General features: G+C 49.6%; 1 protein-coding gene across 1 annotated transcript in view; it reads left to right on the forward strand.

Annotated features, from left to right (window-relative positions):
* The first annotated feature begins 8,535 nt into the window (after positions 1–8,535).
* Positions 8,536–19,818, forward strand: part of UPB1 (beta-ureidopropionase 1) — a 34,426-nt gene continuing 23,143 nt past the window's right edge. The window contains exons 1-3 of the mRNA XM_041003843.1: positions 8,536–8,639; positions 14,827–14,998; positions 16,243–16,330. Of these exons, the coding sequence (XP_040859777.1) occupies positions 8,536–8,639; positions 14,827–14,998; positions 16,243–16,330 (364 nt within the window). The remainder of the gene's footprint in view (positions 8,640–14,826; positions 14,999–16,242; positions 16,331–19,818) is intronic.

Here is a 19,818-nt window from a genome sequence, read left to right on the forward strand (position 1 = left end):
CATTAAATCCAAACATTTCCTCAAATAAAAAGATTTTAGGGGCTGGCACCGTGGTGTGGCATGCTATCCTTCAACTGTGGGGCCAACATCCCCTATGGGAAGCAGTTCAATTCCTGGCTTCTCCACTTCTAATCCAGTTCCTGTTTATGGCCTGAAAAGGCAGCAGAGGATGGCCCAAAGCCCTGTTTCCTGCACCCACATGTGAGACCTGAAAAGAAGCTCCTGGCTTCAGATCAGCTCAGCTCTGACCATTGAGGCCATGACGGGAGTGAACCAGCAAATGAAAGATTCTCTGTCTCTTCTCTCTCTATAATCTGTCTTTCAAATCAATAATGTTTTAAAAAATATCTCAGAGACAACACTTTATAGATGTTTCAAAGCTACTTCAACTTAATCTATTTCAAATAAAAGAGAAGGTATTATTATTTTTAGATGAAGAAATTGAAACACAGAAAAGATGTGATGTGTCTACAGTTATGGGACTAGAAAGGGGTAAAAAAGGACAAAACTGTAAATCCTTGTATGTCTAGTCCAGTCAGTCCTCACTGTGCCCATGGCACTCCAGCACAAGAGACACCATCCCTCGGCCTTAAGGTGCTTACGTCCAAGATCTCCTCTGGATACCATGCAACAGGCATTCCTCTTGCCCTTGTCATCCAGATTTAAAGGAGACAAAAACAAACAAACAAACAATAACTCACATACCTCAGCAATAATACAATCACACAATTTATGAAAATTAAATCACTGATTTTAATCTTAGATTAGGAAGACGTATCAAATAATTTACCTAAACCTACAGTTATCTAGTAGTAAAACCAGAGTTTGAATACATTTATAGGCCCACCCCAATATTCTTGCTGATAGTACTGTTTTTTGAAGTCCAAGTAGGCAGATGACAATGGGATAAACATTTGCACTAACTCAGGATCACCTTGGCTGAGGAGCCCACTCAACTCCTAATCTAAGAGAATGCTGACAAGAGGTTAATTGACGAGGGATGAACCGTGATGTACTAAAACAGGAACCCCGCAGAAAGCACAGCTGGGTTGTATGTGGCAGCCCAATATTTACTGTTGCTGGAGCCACTCGTGGGTGGATTATTTGTATCCTGGATAACCAAGGTTCAGTCCTATCAAAAGCAAAAGGATCATCAATCACTGCAGCCAAGCGCAATCTTGCTGAAAAGCAGCCAAGTACAGTATTAATATATGTAAAATAGACCTGGTGAGTGACTATGCAAAATTGATATAATGTTCAGTTTGACTAAACAATCACTTACTCAGCAACAGTTACATGCAAAGATGTGCCATGCCCTGTAGAAACCCAATGTATTAAAAACGACCTGCAAAGAGGGCAATCGAAACATGCAAGTGGGAACTAAGACCAGCCTGAAGGAGCTAGGGGAGGAGACACTAAGTTGAACCTTAGGGGTTGAACATGAGTTATCCAGGTGAAGGAGGAGCTGAGCGAAGGTAGATGCATGGATTGATGTGGCTTGTCCACATAACTATAGACAATGTTGGAGCCCAGAGTGTGCAGTGGGGAAGAAACAGAGCAGGAAATGAGGACAAACCAGAGGGTTTTGGCCATACCATCTTAACCTTTGGCCCAAATTAGCGGATCTCAACGGAGAATTTGAAGATGGGAGACAGCAACACTGATTGTGAGCTGACATAATTTAGGAAACAAGGAGAGCCTGTCCAAGGACAGCAGCAAGGGGCACCTAACAGATAAGGCAGGTAAGCCCTATTCCAGGGAGAAAAACAAAAACAAAAACAAAAAACTAGGCTGTGGAACAATGTCAGCTAAGAGAAAGCATTTGATAAAACACAGCATCCGGGCTGGCACCATGGCTCATAGGTTAATCCTCCACTTTCAAGTGTCAGCATGCCATATGGGCACCAGTACATCACACGCCTGCTCCACTTCTGATCCAGCGCCCTGCTTATGGCCTGGGGAGGCAGTGGAGAACGGCTAGGGTCCTTGGGACCCAGAGGAAGGCTTCTGGCTTCAGATCAGTCCAGCTCTTGCAGCTGCAGCCATGTGGGGAGCGAACTAGCAGACAGAAGATCTTAAAGATATTTTATGATATAGAATTAGAAGAGACTAAAATTTATAAAAGAAACACAAGAGATCCCAAAGGGCTAAAATAATCTCAAGCAACAAGAACAAAGCTGGAGGTTCTAACACCAGACTTGAAGATGTACTACCGGGCAGCTGTTTTCAACGCAGCCTGGTACTGGCACAAAAACAAACCTAAAGATCAATGGAACAGAAATCTCACAAATGAACTCATACACCTACTGCCAGCTAATTTCTGACAAGTGAACCAAAATCAATCCAGGCAGAAAGGACAGTGTTTTCAACAAATGGTGCTGGGAATACTGGATTCATGCATGAAGAAGTAGGAAACAAGATCCCTACCTCAACCTTACACAAAAATCAACTCTAAGTCAATTAAAGATCGAAATCTATGACTTGATAACATCAAATTCATGGAGGAAAATGTCAGGAACATGCTGCAAGAACTGGGCATAAGCAAAGGCTTCTTGGAAAAGACCCTAGATGCACAGGCAATGAAAGCAAAAATAAACAAATGGGATTACATTAAGCTAAGAAGCTTCTGCACTGCAAAGCGAACTGTCAATAACACAAACAGCCCAGACAACAGAAAGGGAGAAAACATTTGCAAACTACATAACTGACAGAGGACTAATATCCAGGATTTATGAAGACTTCAAGAAACTCAGCAACAGCAAAACAACCCAGGTAAGAAATACACAAAGGACATGAACAGGCATTATGCAAAGAATAAAATTTAGATGGCTAATAGACATACAAAAAAATGTCCAAGTACTCTAACAGGGAAATGCAAGCAAAAAGCACAATGAGGTCCCACCTCATCCCAGTGAAACTGTCTGTCACAGAAAACAGTAAATGCTGGAGAGCACGTCGAGGAAACGGTATCCTAATCCACTGCTGGTGGGAATGTAGACCAGTACAACCAGTACAACCATTATGAAGACTCTTCTGATATCTGAAACCGGATCTACACTCCAGGGACTGTATCCAAAGGAGATGAAATCAGCATATGAGGAAGTCATCTGTACCCTGATGTTCACAGCAGAGAAATTCACTACAGCGAAGACACCAACCAACCCAGATGTCAGTCAACTGATGACTAGATAAAGGAAATGTGGAATATACATAACATGGAATATTACACAACCATTTTAAAATTTTGTCTTTCACACCTGGAACCACTACTTTAAAAATATTTTTTATTATTGGAAAGTCAGAATTAGAGAGGCGAGGGAGAAAGAGAAGGATCTTCTGTCCACTGGTTCTGTCCCCAATGGCCAGAGCCGAGCTGATCCAAAGCCAGGAGCCTCTTCCGGGTCTCCCACGCAGGTGCAGGGTCCCAAGGCTTTGGGCCGTCCTCGACTGCTTTCCCAGGCCACAGGCAGGGAGCCGGATGGGAAGTGGTACAGCTAGAATAGGAACTGGTGCCCACATGGGATCCTGGCACGTGCAAGGTGAGGACTTTAGCCACTGGGCTACCATGCCAGGCCCAAAAACACTACTCTTACTGGAATAGTTCCAAAAAGACAAATATCATGTTTTCTCTGGTCTGTTGCAATTAATACATATAGCACACACACAAAAAAATTTAACCGGTCTCTATAAATTAACATCCTGGAGTTTATGACTGTTTACAGCCTGCGTCTACACTTGATTAATTTCTTTTTCCTATAGTTGCTACGCCATGATATGCATATACACCTATGATTATGATAGCACTAAGCTTGCAATTGCAAAGTGAAATGACACTGTAATAATTTCGAAGGCCTGTACCTTGGTGCAGCGGGTTAAGTCTTCACCACAGTGCCAGCATCCCACATGGATGCCTGTTCAAGTCCTGGCTGCTGCACCTGGGAAAACAATGGAACACTCATGTACTTGGGTGCTTGCATCTATGTGGGAGACTTAGAAAAGCCTCCAGGCTCCGGGCTTCAGACCAGCCCAGCTCCAATCATTACGGCCATTTGGGGAGTGAACCAGCAATCAGGGGACCCTCTCTCTCTCTCTCTGCAGACTTTTTTTTTTTTATTTTAAAGGCAGATTTTCACAGAGAGAAGAAGAGACAGACAAAGATCTTCCACCCACTAGTTCACTTCCCAAATGGTCACAAAGACCAAAGCTGGGCCAATGTGAAGCCAGAAGCCCAGGGCTTCTTTCTGGACTCCCACATGGGTAGGGTCTCTAGGACTTGAGCAACTCTTTGCTGACTTCCCAAGCCCCTGTCTCTGCAAATCTACCTTTCAAATAAATTTAGGAGCCAGCTCCAATTTTTTTTAAAACATTTACTTATTTTTATTGTTAAGGCAGATTTACACACAGGAGGAGATAAAGATCCTCCATCTGCTGGTTGGCTCCCTAAGTGACCGCAATGGCCACAGCTGAGCCAATCAGGAGCCAGGAGGTTCCTCTAGGTTTCCCGAGAGTGCCCCAGGCCATCCCCTCACCCCCCACGCACCCCACCTTCCCAGGCCACAAGCAGGGAACTGGATGGGAAGTGGGGTTGCCAGGATTAGAACCAGTGCCCATATGGAATCCTGGCACATGTAAGGCAAGGATTTAGCCACTAGGTTATCACGTTGGGCCCGCCAGTTACAATCTTAAAAAGTTTACCTAGAGTAAAGAAGGACTGTAGAGGGTAGGCAAAGTTAAGTCGGGGGGGGGGGGGGGGGGAAACAAAGGCTGGGCCGTCCAGGCTGCTAAAAGGGAGAGAAGAAACTCCCTTGCTGCAATTCTCGCCGGCCTTGCCCTACTGGAAACCCATCTGCAGTAAGCGAGGGCACTCCAGCTCCCAGCTGAGATGCCCAAGTCCGCACAGGGAAAACAACAAACCCTGGCAAGCCGAGAGCTGTGACTCCTGACCTAAGGAACACCACGCAGGGAGAGGTCAACCTAGAAACGAGGTCTTAGCAAGCTGCTTGGAAATCGCATCACCTGGGATTCTTCTCCCTCTGGCTGTAAGGCGAACCCTGGCTCCCGTAGTCGCACTTCCAGTAAAAATCACGGTGAAGTTGGAAATCTGCCAGACCTCAAAAACCTCTCTTCCCTCCCAGGCTTTACTAGTAACAGAGGATCCAATAGGTATGATGTCAAACCCTTAGCGGGATGCAAGGCACCACATCACCGAGGAAACGAGCCACCCCTCTGGCTAACAGGACACAATGAGGACAGTGGGAACTCCAACACAGGCCTGCAGAGAACTGCTCAACTGTTTGGAGATTCAAATGTCAAAGAGCAAGACCCAAAGGATGAAATGAGTGCACACTGTGAATTTTAAATAACACCTAAAAACAGGTGTGGATACAAGTGAGTTCTTTCCCTATAACCAGACCCTGCTATAAAGCTCTTCTGTCAGAAACACAGAAATGTTTACATATGGACAGATTATTAGAATTGTATAGGGCCCAGTGCGGTAGCCTAGCAGCTAAAATATTTGCCTGCATGTCCCGGGATCCCATATGGACACTGGTTCTAATCCCGATAGCCCCGTTTCCCATCCAGCTCCCTGCTTGTGGCCTGGGAAAGCAGTCGAGGACAGCCCAAAGCTTTAAGACCCAGCATCAGCGTGGGAGACGCAGAGGCGGCTCCAGGCTCCTGGTTTCGGATTGGCTCAGCTCCAGCCATTGTGGCTGCTTGGGGAGTGAATTAACAGATGAAAGATCTTCCTCTCTGTCTCTCCTCTGTATATGACTTTCCAATAAAAAAATTTTTTTAATGTTTACAAAAATAATTTTTCATTAGAATCACAAAAACAGATTGGCTGGCTAGACTGCTTTTCTGGTTCCCTCGCTTTCCCAGCCTTTCTTAAGACTGACACTTCTGCAGCAGTCAGGCCAACCTGCAGGTTTCCTGGCTTCTGAGCTAAGGTTCTTTTTTTTTCTATAAAACAGTCTAATATTTCAAAGACAAAGAAAAGCAGAGGGAATAACAAACTCCCAAACTTAAGAAAAAAGTTAATGCTTTCATAGGCTTCAGATCGTCTTTGAAAAAGAATCACCATGTTACGCATTGGCAGCTGCGACCCCCATTCCTGTCCACCCCCCCACTTCCCTTGTCACAGGCAACCACCCACCGAGGCTGCGTGCTCCCCCCCTTCCCGCAGGTGTCTACACCTGACGGAATCATGACGTACACATCCGTAAGTAACGTCATGGTGTCACAGAGCTGTGCCCCTCACCCCAGCACAGCTGTCTGCTGTAAGCTTCGTCGGGGTTGGCTGTGGATCCAGCTCAGACAGAAACTAGGGCAGAGCCCGGAGGGGTTTTTCAGCGACTACCACACAAGGACCTACTGAAGGATCTCGTTATCAGAGTGACCAGGCGGGCAGATTGAACACAGTGCTTCTAGTCCTGCTCAACTTGGTCATTTTGTCAAACTGGCCCAGGGTGACCTAGCGTGGGTGAATGACCTGTCACTTCGGGGAGAGATGGCATTAATCAATGGAACTAGTTCTAATCGTTCCTACTCCTGTGTCAAGGTCCTATTCAGTGTCCACCAGCTTCAGTCTCAGTGTGATGGCTCAGCGGCTGAATCCTCACTTTGCAAGCGCCGGGATCCCACAAGGGTGCCAGTTCGTGTCCCAGCTGATCCACTTCCCATCCAGCCCCTGCCTGTGGCCTGGGAAGGCAGTCGAGGACGGGTCGAGCCTTTGGGCACCCATGTAGGAGACCCAGAGTGGGCTCCTGGCTTCGGATTGGCTCAAATTAGGCCATCCGCTTTTCTAGATCATTAGCAGAGAACTGGATTGGAAGTGGAGGAGCCAGTTCATGAACCGGAGCCTGGACAGTATCTGGCGCCACAGGCAAAGGCTTAGCCTACTACACCATGGCACCCGACTCATATAGCACCTACTTTCAATGACAACTGCCCATTTGGGGGATAAATGGGCAATCCTCTTTCTGTGATTTTTGTCTTTCACTTTAAAAAATAATAATAAATTTTCCACTTTTAATGGATATGTAAAATCGTACATGCATAGGCAGTAGCACGTGCTTCTGAGAGTCTTAGTGGAAGAAAAGAATTGCAGAGAAGGGGAGACCAGAGACGTTCTGTTCACTGGTCCATCCACCTTTCTTCACCGCTCCCCACCCCACCCCCAGCCTCTGGCAAACCACCACTCCAAGTCACAGCTTTTCTCAATCAACGCTTGCTTAGACTCCACAGTCATCAGCGAGACCTGGTGTTTCCGTGCCCAGCGCGGCCCACTTCCATGATCATGTCAGGGCATCCTTTCCCACAGCTGAATAGCATTCCATCCTGGAGAGGGGAGCCACCTGGTCTCACTTTTCTACCACCCTGCCACAGGCCTTCTGCGGGGTCCTGTTTTACACAGAAACAGCAAGCAGCCCGCCCCCAGGACTGAAGGACCCAGCTCGGTTCACCACCAGCTAGGCCAAGCAGCTGTGTCAGGATTTGGGCAGAACAGGGAGGAAACCTGGGTTTACCAGGCCCCAATGCTCAGCAGAGGGGAGGAAATGGGGCGCCACCCTGTCTCAGCCCCCCCAAGTCTGCACCTCCACTCCCCTCACCCAGGAACACCGCCCCTATGGGCACCGCTGCCCGCGCCGCACAGACAAGGGAGGTGAACCGGGGTCCCCCCGCAGGCTGCCGTCACCTCATCCATCCCACCTGGGGAGACCCCCACCCCGGCCGCCTGTGGGAAGAAAGGCACCGCTGCCTCCCGGTACCGGCCCCACGCTCGGCCCCCAGCCGCCCGTACCTTCCCTCCGCAGTGAGGATGGCCCGGCTTGCTGCCCCCTGTGCGGTGCGGCCCGGGAGCTGAGAGGGCGCCCAGTCCTCGCGCCTGAACCTCGGGCCTGCCTCGTCTCCTCTGCCCTGAGGCGTCGTTCTGGAACCGGCAGCGGCGAGGAGGAAGCGAGGGCTTCGACACCACCACACCTGAGGCAAATGGCCGGCTAGTCGTAGAAGGGGCGTGCCGAAGGAGGCGAGAAGGGCGAGGGCGGGCCCTCTCACGAGTGTCGGGAGCGCTGATTGGCTGTGTCCTGCTGCGCTGAGGAAGGAGGCGCGTGCCGAAGGAAGTGGGAAGGGTGAGGGGCAGGCCTCTCTGCGAAATTCTGAAGTTCTGATTGGCTGTGAGCTTCGGAGGCGGGAGCGGCGGCGCATGCTGAAGGAGGTGCGAAGGGCGGGGGCGGGCCCTCTCGCTAGTGTCGGGAGTGCTGATTGGCTGTATCCTGCAGCCTGCCGAAGGAGGCAGGAAGGGTGAGGGGCGGGCCTCCCTGCGAAGACCTGAAGCTCTGATTGGCTGTGAGCCACAGAGGCGCGAGGAGTGGGCGTGCCCACACATGAGCCTTGCCCCGGGATTCTGGGGATTCTGCTAGCTCAAGCAGAACTCAGGAACTCAGCACGCTTGCGCAGACTTCCCACCACCTCCTTCTCCTAGGGGCAAAGGGCAGGCAGTTCAGGTCTGGCAGCAGAGTTGCTGGACTGCTCGCCATGGCGAAACCGGAGTGGGAGTCGCTGGAGCAATGCTTGGAGAAGCACCTGCCACCTGCAGACTTGAAGGAGGTGAAGCGCATTCTGTATGGCAAGGAGACCAGGTCTGCTATCCAGAGGCTGAATTGGGGGTGCGGAGGGAGGGGGAGGGGCGGAGCAGGTGTCCCCAGAGGGTGAAGATGAAATCTTTAGTAGCTGAGCAGAGACTGTAGAAGGTCTAGACCCAACAAGCCTCTGGGTTGTTGGCATCCTGCAGTGACCTTTGCAAACTAATATAAACTAAAGGGGAGGTTTTGAACCTCCACAACTTTCTCTCTGACCATCCTAACGCCCTTCCCCATTTTGCGAGACCTCCTCAGAGCTAGGCTTGTCCTCTGTGTGTGACCAGGTAGGTCAGTGCCTCCGATCAAAGCTCCCCTCCCTCAACCAGGCATGCTGATTGTCCAGCTCCCCCTCCCTCAACCCCAGACTCTCCTTCTCTACAGAGGCCTGGGTCTCGGAGACCTTGGAGTTGAAGGCCAGCTGAACCCAGTTGGCAAAGGAACCCTTACCACTCTGGCAAGCCCCAAGAGCCATCACCCTCCATGCAAATGTTTTCCTACTCACAGCAAGCTGTGCCCATCACTGGGGCCTTCTGGGGGCATGGCTCTGACCAGACCGTGACCCCGTTTCTCTCTCCGTGCTTTCTTCCTCCTACTCTACCAGGAGGATCTCTTTTCAAAATGTAAACCCTATCCGGTTGCACTTGGGCTTGTTCCAAATGCAGAAAAGAACTTCCAGGGCTCAGAACACAAACCAAGGCTGACCCTTCACTTACTAGCTCCTCTGTGGGTGCTGTGCCACTTTATACCAACTGCAGCCAGGATGCTTGTCTGTAACCTTGTGGCAGTGACCTTGTGTGGCCAGAACTTGATGAGCTCACCTATCCCGGGCAGGTGTTGGTTGAATCCATAGTTCACAGCCGTCGTGGCTGTGCAGCTCAGAGACGCCAATCCTCACATCCGGGAGTTTCCACACCTGGTGGAGGGGATACTGAATTTGATGCTGGGTGAGCATCAGGGCCTTTTCCATAGTTCTCTGGCTGTACCACTTTCCTCTGCACCTGTCAAGAGTGATCATGTGGTGGGGGATAGGGGGCAGGTCTTTGATGTAGCCATGAAAGCACTCGCATTCTCAAACAGTGTTCCTGAGTTCGGTCCCCAGCCTCGGATCCTGACTCCAACTTCCTGTTCATGCATACCCTCAGGGATAGGTCAGACCAGAGGTGACAGATCAAATAATTGGGTCCCCAGGAGCCAGCAAGGTGGCAATAGCCCTGTAACACCAGCATCTCATGGGAGTGCCAGTTCAAGTCCCGACTGCTCCACTTCCTATCCAGCTCCCTGATAATATACCTTGTAAAGCAGTAGAAGACCATCATGGACTTGGGCCACTGCCACCCCAACAAAACACCTGTTGGGATGGAATTCTGGGCTTGTGGCTTCTGTCTGGCTTAATCTCAGCCATTTAGAAAGTGAGTCAGCAGATGGAAGATCATTCGATCTCTTTTCTCTATAACTGCCTTTCAAATACTTTCTTTTTTTGGGTCTGTTCCACTGTACACTTAACCCTTCCATGTTTTAATAAACTTTTAATAAGAACCATAAACTTTAATAAACTTTTGTACTTGTCCAGTCCTGACAGGTGGGTGGCATTTGGCTGCAAATGAAGATAGAAAATCATTATTCATGAAAAACTCTTGTTGCATGTAAATTCCTGTTAATTCCTCAAATCCCATCTTGGACATGACTACCTCTGTGATGGCCTGGGAGAGCCCAGAGTCCTCATTCCCTCCTTCAGGCTCCCAACTCTGTTTGGGACTTGTCTGAATTACTCGCTATGTTCAAGACTCAGATGGCACTTAGTAAATGTTTGTTGAGTGAATGAGCTAAATGGGGCTTTGTCTGTGCCAAATGGATAAAATCCCCAGAGAGCATCAAATGTCCATTTTGAAGACATAACCAATGAGCAATCCATTCGTTCAACAATCATTTGCCAAGTACCTGTTTTCATCTAGGACCTTGAGAAATATAAGGATGAAAAGACCATGGTGCATGTCCCTGGGGCCTTCCAACTTCTGATGGTTCGCTTATGTTGTGAGGGAAGGATTCTGGGAAAGCTTAAAGGAGTTTCCATGTTTAGGGGTGGGAACAATCAGGAATCTCCCCATGACAGGGTGGGAAGGCTATGGTTGTCATGCATCCTGAAAGGGAAAGAGGTGGTCAACAGAAGGGGCTCCTGTCCCCAGATGCCAGGAGACCTGCCCACACTGGAGACTGCACATGTCAGAGAAATAGTTGGTGAGTGACATGGGGAACACTCCAGACAGGGACCAGGAATAGCCAGAGTGGATTCTGGGAACTCAGTACACTGGCCCAGACTACAGAAAAAACCAAGAGTGATGGGTTCTTGGAAGAATGGGACCCTCAGGTTCAAAGCAAGGACTTTAGCTGCTAGGCCATCGTGCTGGGTCCCAAGAAGGTAGTTCTTACAAGATGGTTGGCCATGAAAGCTCCAGGCATGGTAATAACCTGTTCTCTGCTTTCTGGCTCACCGTGTAACCCTTTCTCTACATATGAGCTCTGCCATGGCCATCCTCCCCAGACAGCTGGACCAAGTGGAACCTGTGTGAGCTTGGACTGTAAACCTCCAAAACCAGGAATCAGAATAAACCTGTGTCCATACTATGTGGCCCTCTGTTAACATGTTGGGAAGCTGACTGATATACTTAAGTATTAGCTTTATGGCTTACCCAGATAATCCAGGGTGATCTCCTAAGATCCTTACCTTAATGACATCTGTGAAGACTCTTTATCCAAGTAAGGTCACTTTCACAGGCTCTGGGGATTAAGCTGCGAATATCCTTTATGCTACAGCTAGTGCCTTTTGGGGTCTTAGAAGGAGACTGTTGGCTGGATTCTGTGCATGGGTGGGCCCTGGGGCAGGAGGTGGCTGAGCTTGGGTGCTGTCTTGGAGATGGCCAAGTCAAGGAGTAGTCCAGAGGGAAAGCTGGAGAACCTGGATGTTGAAGGGATCAGAAGAAATAGAGACACTGTGGGAGACTGAGGTGGGGAAGGTGCAAGGACTGGAGGCAGTGGGAATAGGGGTTGGTATTCAGATGTCATTCAGGTGTGTACAGCAGGGAGGCTAGTGGCTGTAGCAAGGGAGAGACTGTTGGCTGTTCCCAAGGTGGGGAGTGAGAGCCAGGGAACCCAGCTCTGTGGGGGAAAGTATGGGAGGGAAGGCTGAACTGAGGGAAGTGTGCAGGGGGGTGGGGGAGCTCCTGCTGAAGCCAGGAGCCCAAGGAGGCAGCAGGTGTACAATTCCATCAACCATCTCCTGCTGCCTGCCAGGGTGCGCATGAGCAGGAAGCTGGGAGTGGAAGTGGAGCTGGAATTTGAACATAGCTGCTCAAATAAGAGATGCAGGCATTCCAAGTGGTGTCTTAACTACAACACGTGGTTTTCTGTGTTGCTAACTGGACCGACTCCGACAGCTATAATGGGGGATGTGGTAGGTCTAGGGGTAATCATAAGGGGCAGGTGTTCATGGATGATAGAATGATAAAGTTCATTTTGGGCTCAGCATGATGGCTCAATGGTAAAATCCTCACCTTGCAAGCACTGGGATCCCATAAGGATGCCGATTTGTTTCCTGGCTGCTCCACTTCCCATCTAGCTCCCTGCTTATGGCCTGGGAAAGCAGTAGAGGATGGCCCTACACCTGCATGGAGACCTAGGAGAATCTTCTGGCTCTTGGCATTGGATCAGCTTAGCTCAGGTCATTGTGGCCATTTGGGGAATGAATCAGCAGTTGGATGATATTTCTCTCTGTCTCTCATTCTCTCCATAAATCTGATATGTCTATCCAATAAAAATAAATAAGTTTTAAAAATTTAATTTTGGTGCAAAAAAAATTTGAAATCCATACTTGCAAGAGGTCTTCAGAAAGTTTGTGCAAACTGCATAATATGGGGGGAAAAACTATAAAGGCTCAGTGTGATGGCTCAGTGGCTAAAGTCCTCGCGTGTTTTCCCATGTGGGTGCCGGTTCATGTCCTAGCTGCTCCACTTCCCATTCAGTTTCTTATTTGGGAAAGCAGTAGAACATGGCCGAAAAGCCTTGGGACCCTGTACCTGCGTGGAAGCCCCGGAGGAAGCTCCTGGCTCCTGGCTTCAGATTGACTCATCTCTGGCTATTGGAAGCACTTGAGGAGTAAATCAGGGGATGGAAGATCTTTCATCTCTGCTTCTTTCTGTAAATCTGACGTTCCAATACAAGTTAATAAATTTTTTAAAAATAAAAACAAACTATGTGATAATTTTTTTTGCACCAAAATAAACCTATTCTTTAATTTCGGGTTTTTTTTTTTCCTGTGACTTCGTTGAAGTGCTGTGTTGTCAAGGGGAAAAGACAAGGGTGGAGCAGAAAATACAGAACACTGTTATTGTGTTCATCACACACACAATTGAAACCCCTTGGAAAGATACATGCAGATGTTGGCCCTGACTGCGGTTGGCAGCTGGGGTTTGGTGGTGGGCTAGAGAGGGGGAACTTAGCTTTTATTTCATAGCCTTTGTGACCATTTGATATTTTCCTCCCTCTATAAGCATGTTTAAACTCTGAGGGATTCTTTAGATATTTATTTTTATTTGAAAGACTTAGAAGAAAAAGAAAGAACATCTGTTAACTGGTTCAGTGACTGTTGTAGGTAACAGGACAGCAGAGAGGTCTCATGGACAGCACAGAAGAGGCAGAACTCCAGGCCAAGGTTGGATTTTGGAGGATGGCATGGCATAGCATGGCCTGGAGCCCCTGAGAATGTATGTCCACCAGGAACTGGTGGCGGGGGGAGGGGGGTAGAGGAGAGGGAGAGACGTGAAGAGGCAGACATCCCAGGGCTGGCAGAAGTAGAGACAGAACTCCAGATAGATGGAAGACGGGGAGCAGGGACATAGTGCTGATCGTGGAGAGAGGGGTCGGCTGGGAAGTGGCCACAGCCGGGCATATGCGTCCCACATTCCTGGGAAGAGGGCACATCCCCAAAGTGCCCAAGGAGCTCATTTTGCTCCCCCGAGTCAGTTCCTAGCTGGCAGTTTCTGGAAAAAATCTTGTGATCAGGGTTGCCAAGGACAAGTTGCCTTGAGGCCATCGCTTACCCCCAAAAAAATTTTTTTAAAAAGTGGGGTGGGAGGTAGGGAGGGTCCTTGCCTAAGAGTGGGAAGAGTTGGGAGGCAGGCACGGTGTGGGCACTGCTGCTATTTCTAACCTGCCAGAGGGGAGGAGGGGATCTTGCCTCTTTGAAAAGCAAGGCTGATTGTCAGGGGCGGAACCGAACTTGGAGCTTGTCAGGACTCCGTCACATTTAAAAAAAAAAAAAAAAAAGAATGCGTGGCAGGGGGGCGGCGACGTGGAGGGGTGGGGTGGAGGGGCTCAGACTGACAGGGCTGTGATTTTTGAAAGAAATGTCTTTAAGAAAGTGATTTAAAGTAGGAGAGAAATATTATTATTAGATAATGACTGTCAGGTTATTTTTTGATGCGTTCCCCGCGGTATTTCATAATCCTCTTTGTCCTTACATGGTGTGCTCTTCCTGGCCACCAGCCAGGGGCCGTGTCCCGTGTGTCTGTGAGTTTCATCCCTAACCCCAGCCCTAGGCACACAGCGGGCATCGCGAGGTGTTTGCTGGCTGGCCAGTGGTCACTTCAGTGGGAGGTTTTGTTAATGAACCACAGATTTGGGCGAGTACTTAGATCTTTTGGTCTAAACACCAGGGCTGGTCGAGTCCACAAGGCAGCAGGTGTGGGACCGGCCCCGTGCAAGGAGAACCATGCCAGGATCACGCTCTTTAACACGGCCCACTGGTGTCTCTGCCTCTAGAGTCCCCCTCTCCCGTCATAGCTGGTCCCATTCCGAAGGCTCCACATAACCTCTGGTTCTCCTTTGAAAACTTTTTTTTTTTTTACATCTGTTCCTTTGACTTTTGTAGACTTTAGTAATCACTGCCCTGATTTTCTGCCACTCTGGAAACATATCTCTTCATCCGTTACCCTGACGCCCTCCTTGGCTGGGGGCCAGGCACACCACCTCCTTGCAGCCTCCCCATTACCAAAGTTCAGACTCGGCATAGTCCCCAGCATGGAACACCTCACCAGGGTGCACCAGCTCCCTCCTCCAGTGGATGGACAACTATGAGACATTGGAAGGAGGCTTTTAAACCCAGCATTTAAACATCAGCATTGTCTCGTTTCAGGAAACAGGATCTACCCAGTGGTGCTTGGGAAGCCGCCGCCAGAGGGGACTTCGAACTGCAAGGCTATGGCTTCCAGGCAGCCGAGGAGCAGCTGAGACCACCCCGCCTCGTGCGTGTGGGGCTGGTACAGAATAGAACGCCCCTCCCCACGGATGCCCCTGTGGCAGAGCAGGTGCAGCCCCCTTTCTTTTGCTGAGCTGTGACTTCCCTTTATTTTGGGGAACATACTGGGGTGCCTAAGACCCCTCCAGGACACTGGAGAAGCCTCAGGAATGTATATGCCAGGCTGGGCTATGTGTCAACCTCTGCATCAGTCCTCTCTTTGCAATGACAAATGTGTTTGGATGACAAGCCCTCAGGGCCTCCATTGCCTTTTTGTGTCTTGGATGCGTTGTTGGCACCTGTGTCCCTGTTACTTCCCCCAGACTGTTGGGTAACAGGACTAGGGATATGGCTGCCACGCCCTGTACCCCCATGACATCTTAGAAGGACACTCTGCTGATGGCCAACACCCAGTGTGCACACGGCCAGTGCTGGCCACAAATCTCTCAGGGAAGGCACAGCCTCTTAACAGGACGGGAGCGTGCTCTGCGCTGTCTGCCTGCCTGGCTCCTTAGCCCAGGCACGCACGCCTCAGTGTCTCATGAGAGCTTGGGGACTTGATGAGAACAGCAAGGTGCCGGGTGTGCCTGCTCCCCAGCTCCAAGCAGCTTCATCAGGTTCCCGGGGTGGAGGGAGGGGGGCTGACAAAAGAACAGTGACAGAAGAGCACTGCTGTGAAGGTAGGTGGCTGCCCACAAACTGGGAGGCACCTGCTTGCTGTCCCCCACTACCACCAGCACCACCACTGATCCCACTCTACAGAGGGGTGACCTGTGATACCCTTGGGAAGACTGGGATGTTGGAAAGACCCTCTTGACCAAGGGAGCACACCTCAGAGCTTGAAGATGGAACCAAACCAGAAAGATTGGTTTGTCCGGCGATGAGGTGCATGCAGAGGAAAGGACAGATGGCAGGTATCAATGCAGGCAGTGACAACCAGGCTGTGTGTCCCAGGCTCGGGAAGGCTCTGCTGACGAAATGGACCCTTCCTTACTTATACCTCTCAGCAACCTCCCATCCCTGCCCTCACCCTGAAACAGGTCCCAGGCTTGCTACTATCAGATGAGGAGATCAGGGCACCATCACCCGCATTTCTGGAGTGCCTAGCATCACTACACCACCTCCATTTCCTTGCACCTGACAAGAGTCCCCTACCTTGCTCATCCTCTTCCTACCTGGCCTGGGGGCGGAGGGAGGCAGGGGTGGGAGTGGGAGGGTGGAGTCTAGTTGTACCATGTGCGTTGAGATGAATTCTGAAAATGGTCCCAGCAAGAAAATGGATTGGGTTCTAAGCCTTGCTTTCTAAATCATCAGGTCTCGGCCCTCCACAGACGCATAGAAGCCATCGCAGAGGTGGCTGCCATGTGCGGCGTCAACATCATCTGCTTCCAGGAGGCGTGGAGTAAGTCTCCCTTGCGATGCTTTCTCTGACAACGGGGGCCTCATCTCCCTATTGCTAAGTGTCTGCTGCTTGAGCCCTGTCTACTCTCAATTTGTACTCATTTGAAAGAGGGAGAGGGAGAAACTTGTGTCTACTGGTTCACTCCTCAAATGCCTGCAACAGCCAGGTCTGGACAAGGCTGAAGCTGGAAACTCAGTCCAGATCTCCCACCTGGATGTCAGGGACCCAAAGACATGCACCCTCTCCATTCCCATCCCCATTAACAGAGAAGCTGAAATTAGGAAGCAGAGTCGGGGAGCAGTCCCAGGTCCTCCAGCCTGGGATATGCAGACATCCTAACCAGTCTCATAGCTGCTAGGCCTGCCCCCCAGATTATCTGCTTTCTTTGGGGTTCGTATTTGGCCCAGTGGTTCAAATACTAGTTAGGAAACGTGCATTCCCATGTGAGAGTGTCTGGGTTCAGTGCCTGGCTCCAGCATCCTGTTGAATTGGACATAAGGTAACATCAGGTGATGGCTCAAGTAACTGGGTCCCTGCCACTCACATGGGAAGCTCATGGATTGAGTTCTTGGCTCCCAAGTCTAGCCTGGTCCAACTGTGACCACTGCAGGTGTTTGGAGAGTGAATTAGTAGAGAGAGCTCTTTCTGGCCCTTTCTAGGAACCCTGGCCTTTCTCCTCCTCCTCTTCACACACCCCAATCTGTTGTCTGAACTTGTTTGTTCCATTCATGCCTGTACCTCTGTCCCAGTGCCCTGTTCAAGCTTCCAAACACCATCCTTGGCTTTTGTAATTACCACCCCCCAGCTCATCTTCTGCCCTCTGGTATGCATTCCTCACCTCACCCATGACCTTCAGATCTCAGCTCAGAGCTGGCCTCCCAGCATAAATTTGAGGCCCCTGAGTATGGAAGGGAATATTCCAGAAGTTCATGGGGAATGCATATTCAGAGAAAGCTATAAATTTTAACAGTTTCTGGCACCAAGTTAAATTCTAATGATCTCTTGATTTTTGTTTGAAAGGCAGAGTTACCGAGGGAGAAGCAGAGAAATCTTCCATCTGCTCATTCTCTCCCCGAATGGCCGCAAAGATCAGGGTTGGGCCAGGTCAAAGCCAAGAGCCCAAGGAGGTGCTTCTGGTTTCCTCTATGGATGCAGGGATCCTTCAACACTTGGGCCATTCTCTACTGCCTCCCTGTCCATAAGCAGGGAGATGGATCGGAAGTGGAGCAGCTTATACTCGAATACCGGTGCTCATATGAGATGCTGACGCTGGGCTCATAACACTAGCCCCTAAGTTTACCTTTTAATTCATCTTTCCACAAATTCTCTGACGTACCTTGACAATGCTTTTGGTACCCTGTACCTTTTCCTTTGTGTTATTTTGAATGTTGACAAAGTCATTCCCATAGGTTTAAATGGAACCACAAGGTACATTACCAAAATAAAATAATCTTTCTCGTGCTTTTCCCAAGGCCGCTTTGGCTCGGGATTTCCCAGCTGCTCAGGAAGCCACCTGTTTCATTCGCTCCTTCCTGGGCTCTTAGCCTTGCTGTGTCTGTTCACTGCCTGACCTGTTTGCCTGCTGCTGGCTCATCTCCTTACTTGCAGCCTTCAGAGTCTGTCCCCAGTCCACTCTGCCTGCACCAAGCCACGTTAACAGCCCTGATTCCTTTCCTGCTTCAAGCTCCATGCTCTGTGCAGAGTTTGCTTTGTACTCGACCTGCCACAAGTTCAGCCGTAATGTAATGCTCCCTCCTGGTTCCCCAACCTCCTCCCCTTCCCCACCCCTGCACATCCACCCAAACCCACCCACCCACACACACACACACCCTTACCCAATTCAAACACAGCAAGCAGCCTTTCAATCCCATCTCCTGAGAATCCACCCGAGCCTTCAGCCCACTCTGGTCTGGACTCGGTGCCCCCTCTGCTGGCCACACGGCTGCTGCCCGGAATCTCCCTAGAACATCACCCTGGAGAGTCCCTGCCCTTTGGTGCCTGTGTTTTTCTCCGATCCCACAGCTTCTCCTTTCTCGGTTGCACACCCCCTCACCACCAGCACCGTTTTGGTGGAGCGATTCCCTGAAAAGGAACACAGAACAGGTCAACGCTTTTGAAACTTTGCATTATGTCAAAATGTGTTTCTTGTACATCTTGCCTGGTAGGTGTTGAGTTCTAGGTGAGAAATATGTTCCTTCCAGGTAGGGGTTGAGCACACAACACCATCATCTACCTGTGAGTGTTGAGCAGTGGATGGCCCATTCTGTTCGACTTGCCTATCTCTGGAAGACTCTAGAGTTTTGTCTTATTTTGACGGATGCCACAATGATGTCTGGGGTGTGTGTGTTTCTTTCAACCCATTATTCTGGGCACTCAGTGGGTTCTCCCACTCTAGAAATTTTAGTCTTGTTCAACTAGGAGGTTTTTTTGACCTGTATCATTAGTCTCTCTCTCTCTCTCTTTCTCTCTCTCTTTTTTCTTGTCCAAAGGCAAAAGAACAAATGGAAAGGTCTGATTGGGTTCATTTGTGATTCTAAAGCCAGATGATGCCCTGATTCTGTAAAATAGAATGGATGTTGCAATGAAGCCAAACATAAGAGTCTGGCTTTCTAGATAGAGAAGGGCTGTAGAAAGCTGAATTATGGGACTGCTGTGGCACTGCACATTAAGCCTCTGCCTGCAGCATCAGCATCTCACAGGGCTGCTGGTTTCAGCCCCGGAAACTCCATTTCTGATCCAGCTCCCTACTAATATGCCTGGGAACGCAACAGAGGATGGCCCAGATGTTTGGACCACCTCTATCTATATAGGAGACCTGAAGGAAGCTCTTGGCTCCTAGCTTCAATCTGGCACAGCGCCAGCTTTTGTCAACATTTAGGGGGTGAAGCAGCAGATGAAAGATCTGTCTCTCTCTCTTTGTAACTCAGCTTGTCAAACAAATAAATAAATCTTCAAAACAAAAATCAGAACAAAGAGAAGGCCAAGATTTCAGGGGACAGAACAATCAAAACTAGCTGTCTGGGTGTCAGGTTACTGTCTCTGTAAGGATTAAAGGAGAGCCCGCCTGGATCAGGCTGATGGATGCTAGCCCCTTGGGAGATTCGATGCCTGTCTCCTGCTTTCTCAGGTCAGGCAGTAACTTGGTTTTTGCTCAGTGATGCTGAATTTCAGCATGAGTGACTCCCATTTCTTTTTCTTTTAATTTTCATCTACTTGAAAAGCAGACTCAACGAGACAGAGATTTTCCATCCACCGCTTTGCTCCCCGAACGCTTACAGCAGAGGCAGGCTGAAGCCAGCAGCGCAAACTCCATCTGCCGGGTCTCCCATGTGAGTGGCAGGGGCCCAGGCACATGACCCTTCTCCTCTGCCTCCCAGGACGTGATAGCACGGGAGCCGAACTGGAAGTGAAATAGGGGCTGTGCAAACTGGCACTCTGCTGTGGGGTGCCGACGTCCCAAGGGGCGGCCTAACCTGCCATGCTGAGAC

The sequence above is a fragment of the Ochotona curzoniae genome, unplaced genomic scaffold (assembly GCF_017591425.1).
Source record: "Ochotona curzoniae isolate NIBS_2020 unplaced genomic scaffold, NIBS_Ocur_1.0 scaffold_274, whole genome shotgun sequence".
Taxonomy (NCBI): domain Eukaryota; kingdom Metazoa; phylum Chordata; class Mammalia; order Lagomorpha; family Ochotonidae; genus Ochotona; species Ochotona curzoniae.